The sequence below is a fragment of the Oncorhynchus kisutch genome, linkage group LG6 (genome assembly GCF_002021735.2).
Source record: "Oncorhynchus kisutch isolate 150728-3 linkage group LG6, Okis_V2, whole genome shotgun sequence".
In the NCBI taxonomy this organism is placed as follows: Eukaryota; Metazoa; Chordata; class Actinopteri; order Salmoniformes; family Salmonidae; genus Oncorhynchus; species Oncorhynchus kisutch.
Genome location: NC_034179.2, coordinates 80,872,959 through 80,891,165, shown reverse-complemented (window position 1 = coordinate 80,891,165; position 18,207 = coordinate 80,872,959). Strand labels below are relative to the sequence as shown.

Genomic DNA, 18,207 nt, shown 5'->3' with positions numbered 1-18,207 from the left:
TCTTGTCCTTGTCGGTGATTGTTTATTGTGCACGTCTGTCCTGGTGTGCGTTGGGTTATGTACCCATTTATTTTATTATTCTGTTTTCCGGTGGGTTTTGTTAATAAACTGCACCGTTGGAAACACAGTTATTTCTCTCCTGCGTCTGACTTCTCTGCCGCCAGTTCGCACCCCTTACTCTCAGCATATGTGGGAACTCCTTCAAGACTGTTGGAAAGGCATTCCAGGTGAAGCTAGTTGAGAGAATGCCAAGAGTGTGCAAAGCTGTCATCTAGGCAAAGGGTGGCTACTTTGAAGAATCTAAAATACTGTTTTATTGCATACTACATGATTCTATATGTGTTATTTCATAGTTTTGATGTCTTCACTAGTATTCTACAATGTAGAAAATAGTACAAAATAAAGAAAAACCCTTGAATGAGTATGTGTGTCCAAACTTTTGACTGGTACTGTAGGCTAGTTTACCAAGCCACCAATTACTTCACTCTGGAAGAAGTTAAGCTACACTAATGCTTCCCTTAAGGAAAATATAGTTTACTTAACTAAAGTTACTTTGAAACGTAGTTTACTACATCCAAACTTGAAAAATTATCATATGTAATCTGAAATGTCATAGACTACAAATTGCAAGACTAAATTCAAATCTAGGTAGTGTTTTCAGTAGTTAGTTCCTTTTTTTTGCAATGTAACGCTGGAGTAATTGGATTAGGCAAATCTGATGCTGAAAAAGAATGGAAATGATTGCCTACTTCACTCATATTTTACTTTATTTGAAATAAAAAGTAGTGTGTATTTCCAGTAGTTACTACAACGTTACATTGCAATTTCTTTTATAGTTGAATTACATGTAGTTCACTATTACCCAACACTGCAGGTCAGGAATATACTGTGGTTCTCAGTGTCAGATCAATAGAGTAATTTTTTGAAAATACTGTCCCAACTACACAAAAAAATACTTAAATACATGTAATTTAGTCCTAAAAACATTTAAATTAAATACTGAAGAATTCCTATGGAAGACTGCTTTTGAGGAGTGACAATATGGCCGACCGGTGGTTTCAAAGCATCTCATTGGCCAATACATAGCATCAGCAAGCCAGGGTTTATATACATCATTGTTTTAATTTAGACAGATGACAAGCATACCCAAACTGACATTGTAAATTTGGTAGTTCACTAACAAGACATAATTTGCTATGGCGACCTTACAATTAAAAGCAAGCACTACAAACAATACAAAAAGGTAGCAATACAAAAAGGTAGCAATACAAAAAGTGTAGTTCCATACAGTAAATGTGTGGCAGCATAGCTCCCAGTTTTCAACCTCCAATGGATATGACACTGCAGTTGGGTTGTGGAAGTTCCCTTACAAACAGGGGCGGCCTTAGTGATTTGGGTGGACAACATTTTGTTATGGGTTTTATAGTAAAGACATCATTTAACTGTAAAAAGAAATGACCTTTTAATGTGCCATTTTTGTTTAACCTGTAACCTTTATTTAACTAGGCAAGTCAGTTAACAAATTCTTATTTACAATAACGGCCTACCAAAAGGCAAAAGGCCTCCTGTGGGGGCGGGGGCTGTGATTAAAATGAACACAACAGGTCATGATGTTTCCATCTGATTGTCAATCAATCACTTCTTAAAGTAGCATCCAAACAATTTACTTCATTTTGCAAGTGACAAACTATCTCACTGGAGATGATCCGATTATCCTAGTGAGCCAAACAACGCCCCTGTCTTTCTATATGGTTCCAATGTATCTGATTCTGTCTGGCCAAAAAGCGAATGACATGCCATACTCTGTTTGGCCAGATTGCATCAGATACATTGTCTACACATACATGTCTTCTGCCTTGATGACAATGCCAGTATTACAAGCAGCACTTGTCTTTTGACTAAAGAAATAGATTAACTTACAACATTTTTCTGTTAAATCTTCTTTCTTTCCTTTTATTTTCACTGGTTGCGTTAATTGCACATTTCTCTGCCCCGCTGTGAAAGCATCTCATTGATACAGCTTAATTACAATGAAAGTCAAATTTGCAATCATATCGCGTGAAACAATGCACAGGAACTCTGTCAAGGTGGAATAGTCCATTATTATAAACCAGTTGTGAGGTCTCATGCAGAGACATTATTGGGGAAAAAAAGTATTTTATGCTAGTATTTTATTATTATGCCCAGCTCACAAGGCACCTTGATGATGTGAGGCCTGAGGAAATTGCCTCTTCTGCCTAATGGTAAGTCCGCCTCTGCTTATAAATCAATGTCATTTAGGTATGTCATTTGTTTCATGCTGAGCACCAGCTTTAAAATAAAAATACATGTGTGAGCATATGTTATCAGAAATCATATGTGAACCAATTTCTTTTTAGTCCTAGTTTGGGCTGCTGAAGTTTCTGTGAGTTGCCCGACTCTTATCATCACTGTCCATATGATTGGAGAAGCCCAAAGAGCGACTTCTCTCTCTCTAAGCTTTCCTCATAACGGTGTGGTATAGTTGGCAGGGAACAGACCACTTTTACCCCGCAATCTTCCTTTCCACCACGATGGATCAGAGTGATCCAAAATGTCAATGACATCACCTGCATGGAAGCCAAGCTCGTCCCCTTCCTCCGCTGTGAAGTCGTACACTGCTTTCACCTGTATGACTGCCCTCTGGTACACACACACACACACACACACCTGTGTTAGGTAATAGTTGGCCATAAGAACCAGTCATTTCAGAGGAAATCAAGGATGAGCCCCCATTTACTGACTACAGTAGGCTTACTGTACCTGTGGATGAGGCATGGTTTCAGATGTCCTTTGGGGGGCTGGGAGAGAGGTTAGGGGGGTGTTTCTACCAGGGGTGCCTATGGTGTGAGCCCTCACCTCCATCCCAGGTCTCTTACTCTGGGGGAAGAGAGGAGAGAGGTTGAACTCAGGTCAGACTAACCTTTAAACCAACCTATGTCTCAGAATCACAGTAAAACATTACAAACCCAATGCAATCAAATAAAAGCAATGACATGGTTTTACATGACCATGGTACATAGCAGCTTCTGAAAAACCCACATGATTCAAAAGACTGCATTGTAGGTAGTGTAGGTTTGTACTTTGGGGTGAGCCGTGTTTACCTGCTGACTGTGAGGAAGGTCTGAGGCCCTGCGGTGTGACGTGGCTGCAGTAGGGGCCCCATAGCTCCTCTCCTCAGGTAGACTCCCCCTCTTCAACTGACAACAGAAGGATGTGGACAGGAAAGGGTTCATAAAGGCCCAGTGCAGTCAAAATGTAGTTTTTGTATCCTATTGTACAACAGCTGATGAAACTAACAAAAACATTTGATCAGTGTTATTTCCTGATAGTTGCTGGTTGAAAGTACAATCTACACAGGACCTTCTGTGTAGAGGTTTGATTTTCCATGGTGACATCACCATGCAGTACATTGGTTAATAGACTAATACCATTGGTTAATGGACCATTCTGGTGCAATAGCTCACTGATTTCAGTTCCTGTATGTGTGCTTGAGAGTACAGAAGATACAGAAGAGTGGGAAGTCAAGAAAGGGAAGGAAGGCTTCACTAAAGAGTTGATTGAACTGAATTAATATACGGCTGAAATACCGGTTGGGGTGCGAATGGGCTCTGGTCATCCAGACTACCGTCTCTAAGGTAGATGTCCCGTTGCTTGGAGATGGAGGTGTTCTTGTAGAAGTCCACCAGCTTGTTGAGGGAAGTGAATTTCTCTGACCACAGGAAGTAGTGGCCTTTGCTGTCCTTCATCACTTTGAAATGCTGCACGTCAAACTCATGTCTGAGGGGAAAGGTTTTATATATCAGTTAGGCATGTCACAACACAACATCTGGCCTCTTAGTCACATACAGTACAATGCAGGTTTAGGGTCAATTCCAGTCAATTCAGGAAGTACACTGACATTCCAATTTCAATTATTTTCAATGAGGAAGATTTGGAATTTGAATTTGGTTTAGTGTCTGAATTAATTGGAATTGAAATGAACCCTGGTTGACACTGCCTGGGACTATTTGTATATGAAATTTGTGTCGATTTGTGATAAGCATGCCCCTGTGAAGAAATTCAGAATCATTGGAAGGGACAATCCCTGGGTTTCAGATAACTTGGCAGAATTAATTAGAAAGATAAATATCTCTTGGGTTCAAGCTAGACATACAAGTGCTCCTGTTGACTGGGCCTCCTTCAGAGCGCTAAGAAACAAATACACAGGATTGATCAGGAAGTCCAAATCAGATTACTATTTAGATGCAGTCACAGAGAACCTAAACAACCTTACCAAGTTCTGGAAGCTAATCAAATCAGTGTCAGGTTCTAACGTATCCTCTGGCCTTCCTGACCATTTAATGATGGATTCTAATGAAGTGAAGGATAAAGCCCATATTGTAGGGGTTTTAACAAGCACTTCATATCTGCTGGTTCAGTTTTTGATAATGATGGGGCCCAGGCCTCTAATGTAAGCTCTGTTACAGTCAACTATGATATAGGCCCTCATGTGAACCATTTGATCTTTGAGCCTGTTTCTTATACTGAGGTCTATAAAGCACTACAGGCAATAGACACTAAAAAGTAAGCAGGTCCAGACAACTTGGACCCCTACCTCTTAAAGATAGCAGCTGGTATTATTACTGAACCTGTGGCTCACATTTTCAACTTGAGTCTCTTGACCAATTCCAATTCCAAATTTCCATTTGGAAATCAGCTTATGTCCTCCCGCTGCTAAAGGGTGGAGATCCCTCAGATGCTAAAAACTATGGTCCTATCTCTAAACTCACTATCCTGGCCGAAGTCTATGAATCCCTAGTGAACTCACAGTTAAAAAACATCTTAATTGAAAAGAACATACTGAGCAGGGTTCAGTCTGGCTTTAGATTGGGGCACAGCACTACAACTGCAACTATGGCAGTGGCAAATAACATCATTAATGCACTTAATAAAAAGCAATATTGTGCTGCTCTCTTTGTGGATTTAGCAAAGGCCTTTGATTCAGTTGACCATGAATTGTTGCTAGCTAGACTCAGAAACATTGGTCTCAGTGAATGGGCAGTAAATTGGTTTAAGAACTATCTTTCTGACAGAACACAATGTGTATATACTGACAATCACAAGTCTAGCTTTCTAGAGATTAATAGAGGTGAGCCTCAGGGTTCCATTTTAGCTCCTGTGTTGTTCTCAATTTTTATTAACGATTTTGGAAATGGGATGCAACCAGCAAAGTTACATCTATATGCAGATAATACAGTTATATATTCATGTGCTCCTTCTCTGGTTCAGGCTGTTGAAGAGCTCCAGACTGCTTTTCAGCCACTGCAGGCCTCCCTTTATGGTCTCAAACTGGTCTTGAATGTACAAAAAACTAAATTCATCACCTTTACCGGAGCTAGAACTCTGCCAGAGAACGTTAGCATTGTCACATCTGGTGGCTTATCCATTGAAAAAGTGCCATCCTACAAATACCTAGGTATTTGGTTGGATGATAAGTTGTCCTTTAAAGTTCATGAGGATAATCTTGTGACAAAGCTTAAATTGAAATAAGGCTTGCTTCCCGCTTATGGCTAGAAAGAAGCTTGTTCAAGCCACTTTTCTCTCTGTAATTGATTATGGTGACTTGTTGTATATGCATGCAGCCTCCTCCGTCTTACAGAGACTGGACTTATCATGCATCCTTGCGCTTTATTACAAACGCCAAGTCACTCACCCACCATTGGTAGGTTGGACCTCACTTTATATGTGCAGAAAGATACATTCGTATGTGTTCATCTACAAAGCCCTTTCTGGTAAACTCCCTCTTTACCTCTGTAGTCTGGTCTCCTTCACCACGTGCAGTTACCATACCCGGTCTGCTAGGTGGTTGCTACTTAAAGTCCCCAGGACATTCACAGTATTAGGCAAGACTGCCTTCTCTTTTTGTGCACTAGATGCATGGAATAGTCTACAATCCATGTTTCATCTAGATATGTTAGTGCCACTGAATGAATTTAAAATATTGATGGGAGACTTTTTTAGACTGGATCATGTTGTCGTATTGTTGTATGTTTTAATTCTGTAATGTATTGATTGTTGCTGCCTTCTTGACCAGGTCTCCCTTGAAAAAGAGACTCTGGGTCTCAATGGGCTTATCCTGGTTAAATAAAGTTTAAATAAACAATGATAGGATGTGATGAGTTATGATTCAAACAATTTAGTTGTGTCCTGTCCTATTCCATAAATCCAAAGTCAACTGTTTCTCTGGTGCAGTACTTTCACTGTCCCCTGCTGGCTTATGTTAGATATTGCAAGGAAAAGCTGTACCAGTAATATCAAGTATAGCCTACAGAAACTGAATTCTTCCCCTGGCTCATAGACATTTCATGAGAAATGTAGGGAGATTGTGAAAATGTTCACATATTACTTTTTCAGGTTAACATGTTACCACATTTTACAGAGTTCATGCAGTGAAAACTCTAACCCCCTCCCCAGGTACTGTTTTGTAATCAGTGAGCTAGCTCCCTGTAATATCCTGGCCTGAGCCTACACCCACCCACCTGACAGAGATGGAGAATTCTCCAGGGGAGCTCTGACTGCCGCGGATCAGGAATCCCCCCACCTCCCTAGACATCAGGAGCTCCTCAGCAGAGCTGCGGCTTGCCGTCTCCTTGAACCAGCTGGACAGAGAGAGATACATTATACAGATGTGGCTATACTGTACTTACTGTAAGCATACAAACTCATGTTGCATATGTGTGTTCAAATACATTTTATGGATGAAAATGAGTAACTTTATTTCACCTTGGGGTTTGTCTCTCAGTGTAGTTTTGGGGCACAAAGCCTTCCTGTCCATGCAGCTCTGCCTTAAACCACTCATCTTGACTACCTAGAATCTGAATAGGGAACAGAGATATACAAAAACAACAGAGCTCACTGTTTCGGTTTAATATTACAGCAGAATACAACAGTAGAACTTTGTGTGTAGAATTTAGGAATTAGATTAGTGGAATGTGTCTTTAAAGCCAAGTCCCACACTCAGTTGTACTACTGCCATTCTTTAGTCTTACTATCACACGCTATTGTGAATTGTAATGTGTCTCCTCTCATTCTCAGGTCATACTCACTTTCAGGATGTCTCCCTTTCGGAAGCTCAGCTCATCCTCAGCCGTAGCATTAAACTCGTACTTTCCTCTGGCTTCCATGGTGAGCGGTGGAAGGGTCAAAGAGTTGGAATAGGGATGCAAAAGGACTGCAGTCGGTCTATGGAATGAGATGAGTCAGGGAGAGTTGTGGGTTGGTAGTTTCAAAGTAAGCAAACTATACAGTGCAGTCAAACATGTTATTTCCTGTGTTTTAGATATATTTTGACACTGAGGTTGGAATAATACTGTGTATTTGTGAAAATGATGATAATGCCATTTTAATGTACGGGCTGTTTGTGAAGATCGCCTGAAATATCCTCCTGTTTTGGTGGGATGGAGTTTTGGCAGTAAATTAGTTAATAGATCAATATGAAAGAGAGTTCCAAACTTTGTGCAGGACTGATTTCTTCATTCCGGCTGCACCCGAAGCTTTTGATACCGCACCCGCCCCCTCCCGCTTGCTCTCTGTCCGACTCCCACCCGCTACTGCCAGAACGTGTCCCGAACCCAACCGCAGTCCCGCAATGTTACTTCAGGAGTATGTGACGCAGCTCACTCGCCAGCCATGGTCCTAGCGATTGTGTGCCCTATATAGGTAATATCAAAATGAGCAAAAAATAACCTAAGAAATAAGTTAAATTACCAGAGATTCTCACGTGGCCCATTATATTAGGCTATTGGTGTTACTGGGCTATATCAGCCAATAGGCTAGACATAGTTTGACGAGAGCAGAGTTGGAGAGAGAGCAGACACATTCACTTTCTCTTGAGAAATGTTTTATAGCGTACCTTTTAGGAGTGGGACCATTTTCAGACAGAGATTTAAAAAAATAAAAGGTGATCAATATGTATTTCTAGGCAATGTAAACTACAGCCTAATCATATTTAGGAAGTTGATTTCATTGGAAAGATAACTGCCCCCTGCTTCTCCGCCCATGCATAGTCTATAGCTTACTATTTTAATTGAGACTACACACACACCTGATCAGAGCCACAGGAAGTATGGGTGCTGAGAGTGCTGCAGCACCCCCTAAAAATAATTATTATTAAAAAATGCTAATAACAATGTTTTACTAGTCCTGTATGAAAGACCAATACAGATGTCTGTAGCATTTTCCAAAAAATATTCTCATCCCCAAAATTGTCTGTCTGATCGCCAGCTTCCACCTGCAGCATGAACAATTATAACCGGGCCTCAATGATCTCTGTCAGACCGGCAGCCCTCCACCTCTTTGCCAATAACAGCTACAGTTTTCAGTTTTCTCCTCCTCACTCAGACTACTCCCAGAGAGTCCTAGCCTACTTCTAGTTAAGAAGCTATTTTTGTTTCTTTTTGACCATTTTAATTGAAGAAAATCCCAGTAAGGTACTTAATTGTTAATCAGAAATTATTTGATATTGAGATGAAAATGGCTGCACTAGACATTTAAGTCCTTAGCTCCTATAAGCTCCTATAAGGAACATAGGCCTACAAATAACTGCACTGTTTAAACAGCTTACGGTATACTTGTATTTTAGGTCGATATTGCCAGTAACTTAACTCTGGTGGGGTAATTCAGCTAAGGTGGTGCAGTGGTGGTTTGCAAAATACAATTGTTACTAGACTAGACTAGACTATGCTGTACATACTGTAATCTGTGAATACTGCACCTGGGGCTGTAACAACCATTGATTGCATGGGGAAATACATTCAGTGGGATAAAACACAAAAAAAATAATTGAAATGGAGGAGATGACATGAGAGGAGTTGTGCAATAAGAACACAGATTTAGTTTCAAAACCCTTTGGTTCAGTTGTATCCTTCTGAACACAAGCCTAAGTATAACTTTAGATAAATATATCCCATTCCTAGCTATGAAGTTTAGATATGGAAAATGAGAAATAAAGAAATGGGGAAAATTGAAAATCATTTAAAAATGGAAGCAAAACAGAGAAAAGTTGTCTGAGCCAGACACTTCCCCTTACCTTCTGTCACGAAGCTGAGGAGAGAACAGTTCTTGTTTCGGTAGTTCGTAGCATTCACCATGTGTTAATGTTTACCTACGGGATACATAAACAGACATGAGCATGGAGGAACAGGCAGAAGAGCGAGTCAGAGGAGGACAAACAACATCAGGAGCTGTCCATTTCCCCTTTCAATTAAGTAAAAAAAAAAGCGGTGTAATTTTTTGAGATTGAAATCTCATGATGGTAATTATCTATGATGTTCAATTTGCTGCTCTCCCACGTGTGTGTGGTTGAAGGGGGGTCTGCAGTGCATGCTCCAAAATCACATACATTATCCATCCCCAGAACCATAGATACACACAAGATTACATAGAATTTCATAAATCTATCCCAGCCCTACCTCTCTACCTATTCAGCCATCAGACACCGGAGGGAGCCAATACCAGCGCTGTAGTATCAGCTTCTATTGCTCACCACGGCTCCAATCCTGTACCCTGATTAAAACTCCTACTCTGCAGTAAAAGACCCCTTCTGTTCCCCCTCTCTGTCTTATTCAGAGCGGATATGAGTGAGGGTAGATAGATGATAATGAGAATCATTCACAGAGCTCTACTAAACCGGATGGAAGGCCGCATAAACAAGATGAGGACAACTGAAGATGAAATTCAATTACATGTAGAAAGTTGTTTTAACTCTGTGTGTTTCTGTCAGACCCAGATGTATCTCTTTCTCTCCCTTTTTCTTTACCAGACAGGAACTATTCATTAAACCAGAGGAGGAAACTCTCCTCTCTCTCTCTAAAGTCAACACAACATATTAACTTATTGACAGTAATAGCTCACATATCAGTTTAATAGAATTGTTTTATTTAAATGTAACCTTTATTTAACTAGGAAAGTCAGTTAAGAACAAATTATTATTTACAATGACGGCCTACTCTGGCCAAATCCGGATGATGCTGGGCCAATTGTGCGCCGCCCTATGGGAATCCCAATCACTGCCAGATGTGATACAGCCTGGATTCAAACCAGGTACTATAGTGACACCTCTTGCACTGAGATGCAGTGCCTCAGACCGCTGTACCACTCAGTAGCCCACATATGATAACAAGAGTATTTTTTCTTGGAGATGTGGATGAGCAAGGAGAAGGTCAAGGGATATCACCACACATTCCATTGACATAAATTCAACAAATTGTTTAATCTAAATGATTCCCACTTCAGTTGAACCATGTGTGTACACAGAAGCGCACTCAATCTGTGTTATCTAACTCCTTCGCTCCATAAAACCATGTACCGTAAACACAGTAAAACATGCATGCAGCCAAACAGGCACTTTAGTTTTAAATCACTTGCCTCACCGAATGGCTCTAATGTTTAACTAATGAATGGAACTAATGAATTGAACCTCCTGATTCCATTGCAGATTAGCCCTCATAAACATTATCAATATAACTCTTACATTTGATTTTAGATAAAATATATCCCAGCAGCTTGCTGAAAAAGCATGTACATAAACTGCATACATCCAACAAATCTCAAAATACTGTCAACTGCACTGACGAGACAGATATAGTAAGGTAAGACACTACACTGACGAGAGAGATATAGTAAGGTAAGACACTACACTGACGAGAGAGATATAGTAAGGTAAGACACTACACTGACGAAACAGATATAGTAAGATAAGACACTACACTGACGAGAGAGATATAGTAAGGTAAGACACTACACTGACGAGAGAGATATAGTAAGGTAAGACACTACACTGACAAGAGAGATATAGTAAAGTAAGACACTACACTGACGAGAGAGATATAGTAAGGTAAGACACGACACTGACGAGAGAGATATAGTGAGGTAAGACACTACACTGACGAGAGAGATATAGTAAGGTAAGACACTACACTGACGAGAGAGATATAGTAAGGTAAGACACGACACTGACGAGAGAGATATAGTAAGGTAAGACACTACACTGACGAGAGAGATATAGTAAGGTAAGACACGACACTGACAAGAGAGATATAGTAAGATAAGACACTACACTGACGAGAGAGATATAGTAAGGTAAGACACTACACTGACGAGAGAGATATAGTAAGGTAAGACACTACACTGACGAGAGAGATATAGTAAGGTAAGACACTACACTGACGAGAGAGATATAGTAAGTGTCATGACTGTCCTGTTCAGGTCAGGTTACAGGAGACCACAACCCTACAGATGATCTCTCAACCCCAACAGAGGAAGAGAGATCTAGGGGTCTGAAGATGTGGGGGTTTTATGACCCCTCACGCCCCTGGTAAATCTCAGGCCACAGACAAATTCCTAACTTGGTATGCCCAGAGAATTGCCCTAAAGGCGAGTGCACCCACTTCTGACCCAAGGGTATAAAACCTGTGAGTAAAGAATTTACAGAAGACTACGTGACCCAAGCTGCAGCCAAGGTCTAAAAAGTCAACGAACCCAGAACGCAACACAAGTTTGAAGACAAATAAATATTTTTCTACCCAAGCTACGGATGAGTAGCTGTGTCTAAGCAGGTGAATTCAAGCCGGACCCCCTTAGCATCCAATCCCAGCGAATCGTGGTATCTAAAAGGTTTCATTCCTATGCTGTGAACTCTGAGCTACAGAGCTGTCTGTCCTCAGAAGACCCCTTCCAGAGCAAGGTTGAGGGAACAGACTCCTAAGCCAAAAGGACACTGACATCGTGAGGACGACCAGAAAGGTGCGCTGGAGAAGTGCGTCATCGAGCAGCCTGAACGGAACCCTGAACGGTCCACGCAGAGAATCCTCGGAGGTCTTCCCCACATAATTACATCATTATATTCTGACCCATAAGAGCAGCAGATTGGGGCAAGGCTAGGGTTAGAATAGCATATCTGACAAATTCACCCAAATGTATATTTCTCTCGTGTACTTTCTTTTTCCTCTCTCTCTTTGAAATCCCCATTTTGGGTAACACGCTCCATAGTGTGTTGGCCATGTTATACTTAGTTCTAGTCAATAGCCTATAATGTGTTTTGTCTATATGTATCTTTTATCATCATTTTAGCTTTTTGTAAATAAATATTAAACTAAGATTGGTGTGGTACGAACTCATTGGTGAGACCCGAGTCCGTGCAGATTCACGGACTATACAACATTCAGAACGAGATTGTAGATGTAACTGGTTAATTAGCGGCTGTTGTAAAATCGATATTCTGATATTTTTTTTATTTAATTTGGAAAATAGAAACTCAATAAAAACTAGTTTCCCCATGGTGCCCCAGGTTAATGAGTTAATAATTGCTTGATTCAGTTAATCACGCAATTAGAAACTTTTAATCATTCGATGAACAACAGTTAACTAATACAACGTCACGACATAAGGTAAGACTGATGAGAGAGATATAGTAAGATAAGACACTACACTGACCACCACAAAACCCCTTACCCCAATGAGCATAAACCACTGATAAAATCTTTGTAAAAAACACTGGTAAAATACATCCCACAAACCACTTAATCATCCTGCTGTCAGGACAATTCTGCTATTAGACAGCCGTGAACACACACACACACACACACACACACACACACACACACACACACACACACACACACACACACACACACACACACACAGACAGACAGAACCTCCTTGTTGTCACTCTAGAGCCCTCAAACTCAACTCTGGACCTCAAAGCCAGTTCCACTGCATTTGTTTATTGTTCCCCTCTAATTATGGACGGATTTAGACCTGGGCCACCAGGTGTGTGCAATTAATTATCAGGTAGAACAGAAAACCAGCAGGCTACGGACCTCACAGGGTAAGAATTGAGTACTCTAGAACAGGTATTTGTATACGCAATGCCGTCGGGGGTACGCCAAATTAAAATGTGATTCACATTTTCTTTTAATAATAATAATATTTGTTTTTCTTCACATTTTCAAACAGTCCATTTATATTTTCCAACGGGGCTATACATATTTGGGTGAGGATTTAATATCGCCTGAGTAGCCTCGTTTCACTGCCAAAAATAAAATGAAACCATCTAGTGTTCAGCGAAATAACAACACAATGTCAAATACAGGTAGCCTAGACAAATTATTAACATCCAATCACATTAACTGTTACTCCCGCGTGGGAATTCCACTAACGGTCAATATGTAGCCAAACGTAGCTGCTGCTCATGTTGGTATCTGTACTTATGGCGCAAAAGCCATGACAAGGAGACATAGTGGAATGGTAACACGCATGCAAGCAGTTGCTTCAGATGCCACTTGGGTACACTGCAGCATCCACCGAGAGGCTCTTGCAGCCAAGGGAATGCCTGACAGCTTGAAATACATTTTGGGCACTACAGTCAAAATGGTTAACTTTGTTAAAGCAAGGCCCCTGAACTCTTGTGTATTTGCTGCACTATGCAATGATATGGGCAGCAACCATGTAACACTTTTACAATATACAGAAGTGTGCTGGTAATCAAAGGGCAAAGTATTGACACGTTTTTTAAATTGAGAGACGAGTTTAAAGTTTTCTTTACTGACGATAATTTTCACTTGTCTGACCGCTTGCATGATGATGAGTTTCTCACATGACTGGTCTATCTGGGTGATGTTTTTTCTCACCTGAATGATCTGAATCTAGGATTACAGGAACACTCTGCAACTATATTCAATACGCAGGACAAAATTGAGGCTATGATTAAGAAGTTGGAGCTCTTCTCTGTCTGCATTAACAAGGACAACACAGGTCTTTCCATCATTGTATGATTTTTGGAGTGCAAATTAACTCAAGCATACAGACAATGTCAAATGTGATATAGCGAAGCACCTGAGTGAGTTGGATGCGCAATTACGCAGGTACTGGATGACACAAACAACTGGATTCGTTATCCCTTTCATGCCCAGCCTCCAGTCCACTTACCGATATCTGAACAAGAGAGCCTCATCGAAATTGCAACAAGCGGCTCTGTGAAAATTTGATTTAATCAGAAGCCACTGCCAGATTTCTGAATTGGGCTGCGCTCAGAGTATCCTGCCTTGGCAAATCACAGACACTGATGCCCTTTGCAACCACGTACCTATGTGAGTGGATTCTCAGCCCTCACTAGCATGAAAACTAAATACAGGTACAGACTGTGTGTGGAAAAGGATTTAAGACTGAACTCTCTCCAATACAACCCAACATTGCAGAGTTATGTGTATCCTTTCAAGAACACCCTTCTCATTAATCTGTGGTGAGTTATTCACAATTTTTGATTAACAAATAAGGTTGTAAGATGGTTAAATAAAGAGATAAATTATATTATTATTTGTGCCCTGGTCCTATAAGAGCTTTTTGTCACTTCCCATAAGCTGGGTTGTGACAAAAACTCACACTCATTCTTATGTTAGATAACTGTATCGTATAGTGTGTGTGTGTGGCAGGCTTACGATGATGGCAAAAAACAACATTGTAGAGTGCGCTGACCCTGGTGCTAGAGGGGGTACACAGCTGGAGGTTGAATGTTTGAAGGGGTACGGGACTATAAAACGTTTGGGAACCACTGCTCTAGAGGATGGAAGTCTCAAACATGTAAAACAGTAACAAAACAGTAGCTGAGGCCCCTGGGAAGAGACAGTGCAGAGCAGAGGGGATCTACTCTAGTAACATGTCACCAGTGAGGTGGGCCAGGGGCATGTTGGCCACGTGCCAATGTCCCTAGAGCTCCCCTGGTAGGGTGACCTGGGTGAAGGGGATATTTGCAGTGGTTTCAACTCTCACTGCCCACATTCATTTCAGATGGATTTTTTTCTGCTCCCAACTGTTTTTTTCTTAGCACTTTTGTGCCTCTTCAACAGCCCAGTCGGTTGTTATATAGTCTTGTGGTGCCAAACATTCCACCATTAGTCAAAGAAATAGGATTATGATGTCTGAAACAGATATCTTTATTAAATATCGGACATTGTCGAAGTGGTAAGATCTATTACGGAGTAGCGTGCATCATTTTCTTTGTTGGAAATGTTAGAAACGGTAAGTTTTATAATTAAGGATTTACATTATGCAAAGCATAACTATGTGAAGGCACTAAACATTTCTCTACACTTCACAAATCAGAGATTAGAGAGGAATGTGCAGAATGTGTTTTTGAGAGTAACTATGACATCCAACTACCCAGCACTGAGGAGAACAGCACTAGACAATACTGTATATACATTTATAAATATCCATCCATTCTCATTTATGGGAAATCCAAATTCAACAAGTTCTATATATTTTAGTAAACAACAATTTACCACCATGTAAAGCATTGAAATATCCAGTGACACTGTACTATTTGTAATCTATGTGACACACCATAGTAGCTCACACTATGTCAATTAGACTGACATGGCTAGCCTACTATGATTGAATCGAGGACCTTGTTTTAGCAAATAAACAACCCCCCAAAAAACATTAACTTATAAAGCTTGCTCAATAGTGCACCTGTCCTCTTCAGTGGCTTTCTATTTTAACTGAGTTTCATATCAAAAGAAAACACATTATGAACATACTTCCTCATCACATAAATACAACTATTGTTGAACTTATCTCCTACTACTCATAAATTACCACATCCCAGAGGAGAAGCTATTTGAGGAAAAAACATTCAAACAAAAAGCTATTTCAAAATACCTTCCACATCACCATGGCATGGGCAGGGGGACTATATGTAAAGTTAGTTTTCAAATAATTTAGCAATGATGAAAATATTTCAACTGTTAGGTCAAACATAATATCCTTGTTGTTATATATTTATAATAGCATTGCATAATATGGTAACACGTTGTCTCATAGCCTACTTATGTGCTCCAGAACTATATTGCATATCCTCTTCACCAATGTCTGTGGACAACTGTTGGTTACTGGGGACAGTTATTGATTGTATCAAATAGGTAGATAAAGTTCTCTATGTGGCACTTATTTCAATTGTCCGGTTAGTTGCCATAGATTCAGAATCTAAAAGATTTCAAACAAATTATAGGGATACCACTCTTGAGAGAGAGACAGTTCTCTAACCACTAAAGAGCAATGATTCACAATTCAGATGAGAGGAAGCTGACTAATTATTCTAATGAATTACATTACAGAAAAAGTGGAGTGGGCATGACTGTAACAGCTGTTCATAAGATTAGAGCAGTGTCTTCAAGCCAGCATGACATTATAAGAGGTTTGGTCATTTTGGTGACATGATTTGGCTACCCATATAACAGTGGGTATATTACATTTACATTTATGGTTACATCACGTATGTAAGAATAATCTAGCTTTCTTCAAATGGGTAAACTGTATATTGCGAAATGATATTTACCTTTATCTCATGTAAAGAGCCACGCGTTGACAGTCACAAGAGGCCGGGAAATTTACGCAGCCAGACAGGGTTTTGCCTACTAGATCATAATTTCAGTCAAAATTTCGCAAGTTCGCATCAAAAGGAAAACGTCATATTCGTAAAATCATAAAGGTTAAATAAAACAAATCCGTTAAAGACTGTTTACTTCCGCGTCCTTTCATTGAAGTATAACAAAGCTGAGACTTTCGAGTTCCTTCCCCAACACGTACAATAGCTGAGTGTCCCACCGCGGAGATGAACCAGTTACTTGCACTTGGTTAGTGACCGCCTCTTTTCAAAAGGAACTTTTGTACTTTACCACAAACATTCTGAGGCACTGCATCTCAGTGCAAGAGGCGTCCCTGCAGTCCCTGGTTCGAATCCAGGCTGTATCACATCCGGCCGTGATTGGGAAGTCCCTTAGGGAGGCGCACAATTGGCTCAGCGTCGTCCGGGTTTGGCCGGGGTAGGCCGTCATTGTAAATAAGAATTTGTTCTTAACTGACTTGCCTCGTTAAATAAAGATAAAATAAAATAAAAATACATTTAAATGAATAATGTGACAATATGTAATAAAGGCTTATTGCATGAGGCGAAACATTATGATTTACACACGCAAACACACACACAGTATAGACTTTATTCCTGTGATCTTCCATGTGTCTTTCGGATCGGCAAATTAATGCTCCTTGGCATCATCTTGAACATGTCCAAATGTTTCACATTCTTTCGGATGGCATGCATGAAGATCTCATTGGAAATGGGCTTCCCACGATAAAACACTGACACTCCTCAAACAAACTAAACTGAAGTTATCAGCTCTATTTCAGTAACCTACTGTCTTTCTATGACAGATCGTATAGGCTAATTCTTGTCTATATCAAAACATATCAATGTAGGCTTTCAAACCAATATAGGTTATATAATTCAGCCTGCATTATACAGTTAATGGAAACAGATGGCTTTGGAATTTGGTTATATAAAGTTATCTACAGTCCTCATATTTTTCTAAAGAGAAATGTTTGGTGTGGTTTTTTGGGCTATACATTCATAACACATGCTGCTGACCATCATTATAGAGAGCAAGCAGGGAGTTTACTCCATGCAAAGAGGCTGAGGGATAGATAGTGTAACTCTGCCGAAGGTGGCAGGTGGTATCTTAATTGGGGAGGATGGACTCTCTATAATGGCTGGAACGGAATAAATGGAATGGTATAAAACACATGCTTTCTATCCTCCACTTAGCAGCCTCTTGTGCAAGCCTTCACATGTTGCTAACTAAAGCTGCAGTCTGTGACAGGAAGTCAAACCCATAGAGATTACAGCGTGGTTTTGCTCTCTTTTTTTCTAGTTCAATATTATTTCTTGCTGACTCTAAAGCTTGGTCCACTTGATGTTCTAGATGTAAATGACAAGTTATTTTTCACAGAGTAGAAATGACTATTCAAACTCCTCTTTTATTTTTTCACACCAGTTGTAGTAAAGTTGTAATAAAGATCACCAGATTAAGTCAGCATAGTTGGCAATGAAATTCCACATAATATTGTTCAACTGTGACAGCAGCAGAGGAAGGAATGTGAATGGATAGCAGAGTAAACATGAAATTCAGTTGACATGGGGAAGTAATGTGTAAGCCCCCAGGGTTTAGTCTATAGCTGCACCTGCAGGCCCTCAGCTTAGCACGATTCAACCCTCAGAACCAGAGTAGCAACAGGGGGAACGTTTTGGACTAAGTAGTATAGATGATCATTCTCTCTCAAACATCTGGCTTGAACTGTAAATTTATGATAAAC

At 40.2% G+C, this 18,207-nt stretch overlaps 1 protein-coding gene across 1 annotated transcript; it reads right to left on the bottom strand.

Annotated features, from left to right (window-relative positions):
• Positions 1-1,102: 1,102 nt before the first annotated feature.
• LOC109893567 (GRB2-related adapter protein) lies at positions 1,103-16,798 on the bottom strand. The gene is made up of 9 exons (XM_020486829.2): positions 16,394-16,798; positions 9,089-9,163; positions 7,107-7,242; positions 6,784-6,875; positions 6,540-6,659; positions 3,609-3,798; positions 3,123-3,218; positions 2,782-2,898; positions 1,103-2,661 (listed from the first exon to the last, which is right to left on the bottom strand). The coding sequence occupies exons 3-9, from the start codon at positions 7,182-7,184 to the stop codon at positions 2,485-2,487; spliced, it is 870 nt and encodes a 289-aa protein (XP_020342418.1). The 5' UTR covers positions 7,185-7,242; positions 9,089-9,163; positions 16,394-16,798; the 3' UTR covers positions 1,103-2,484.
• Positions 16,799-18,207: the final 1,409 nt, after the last annotated feature.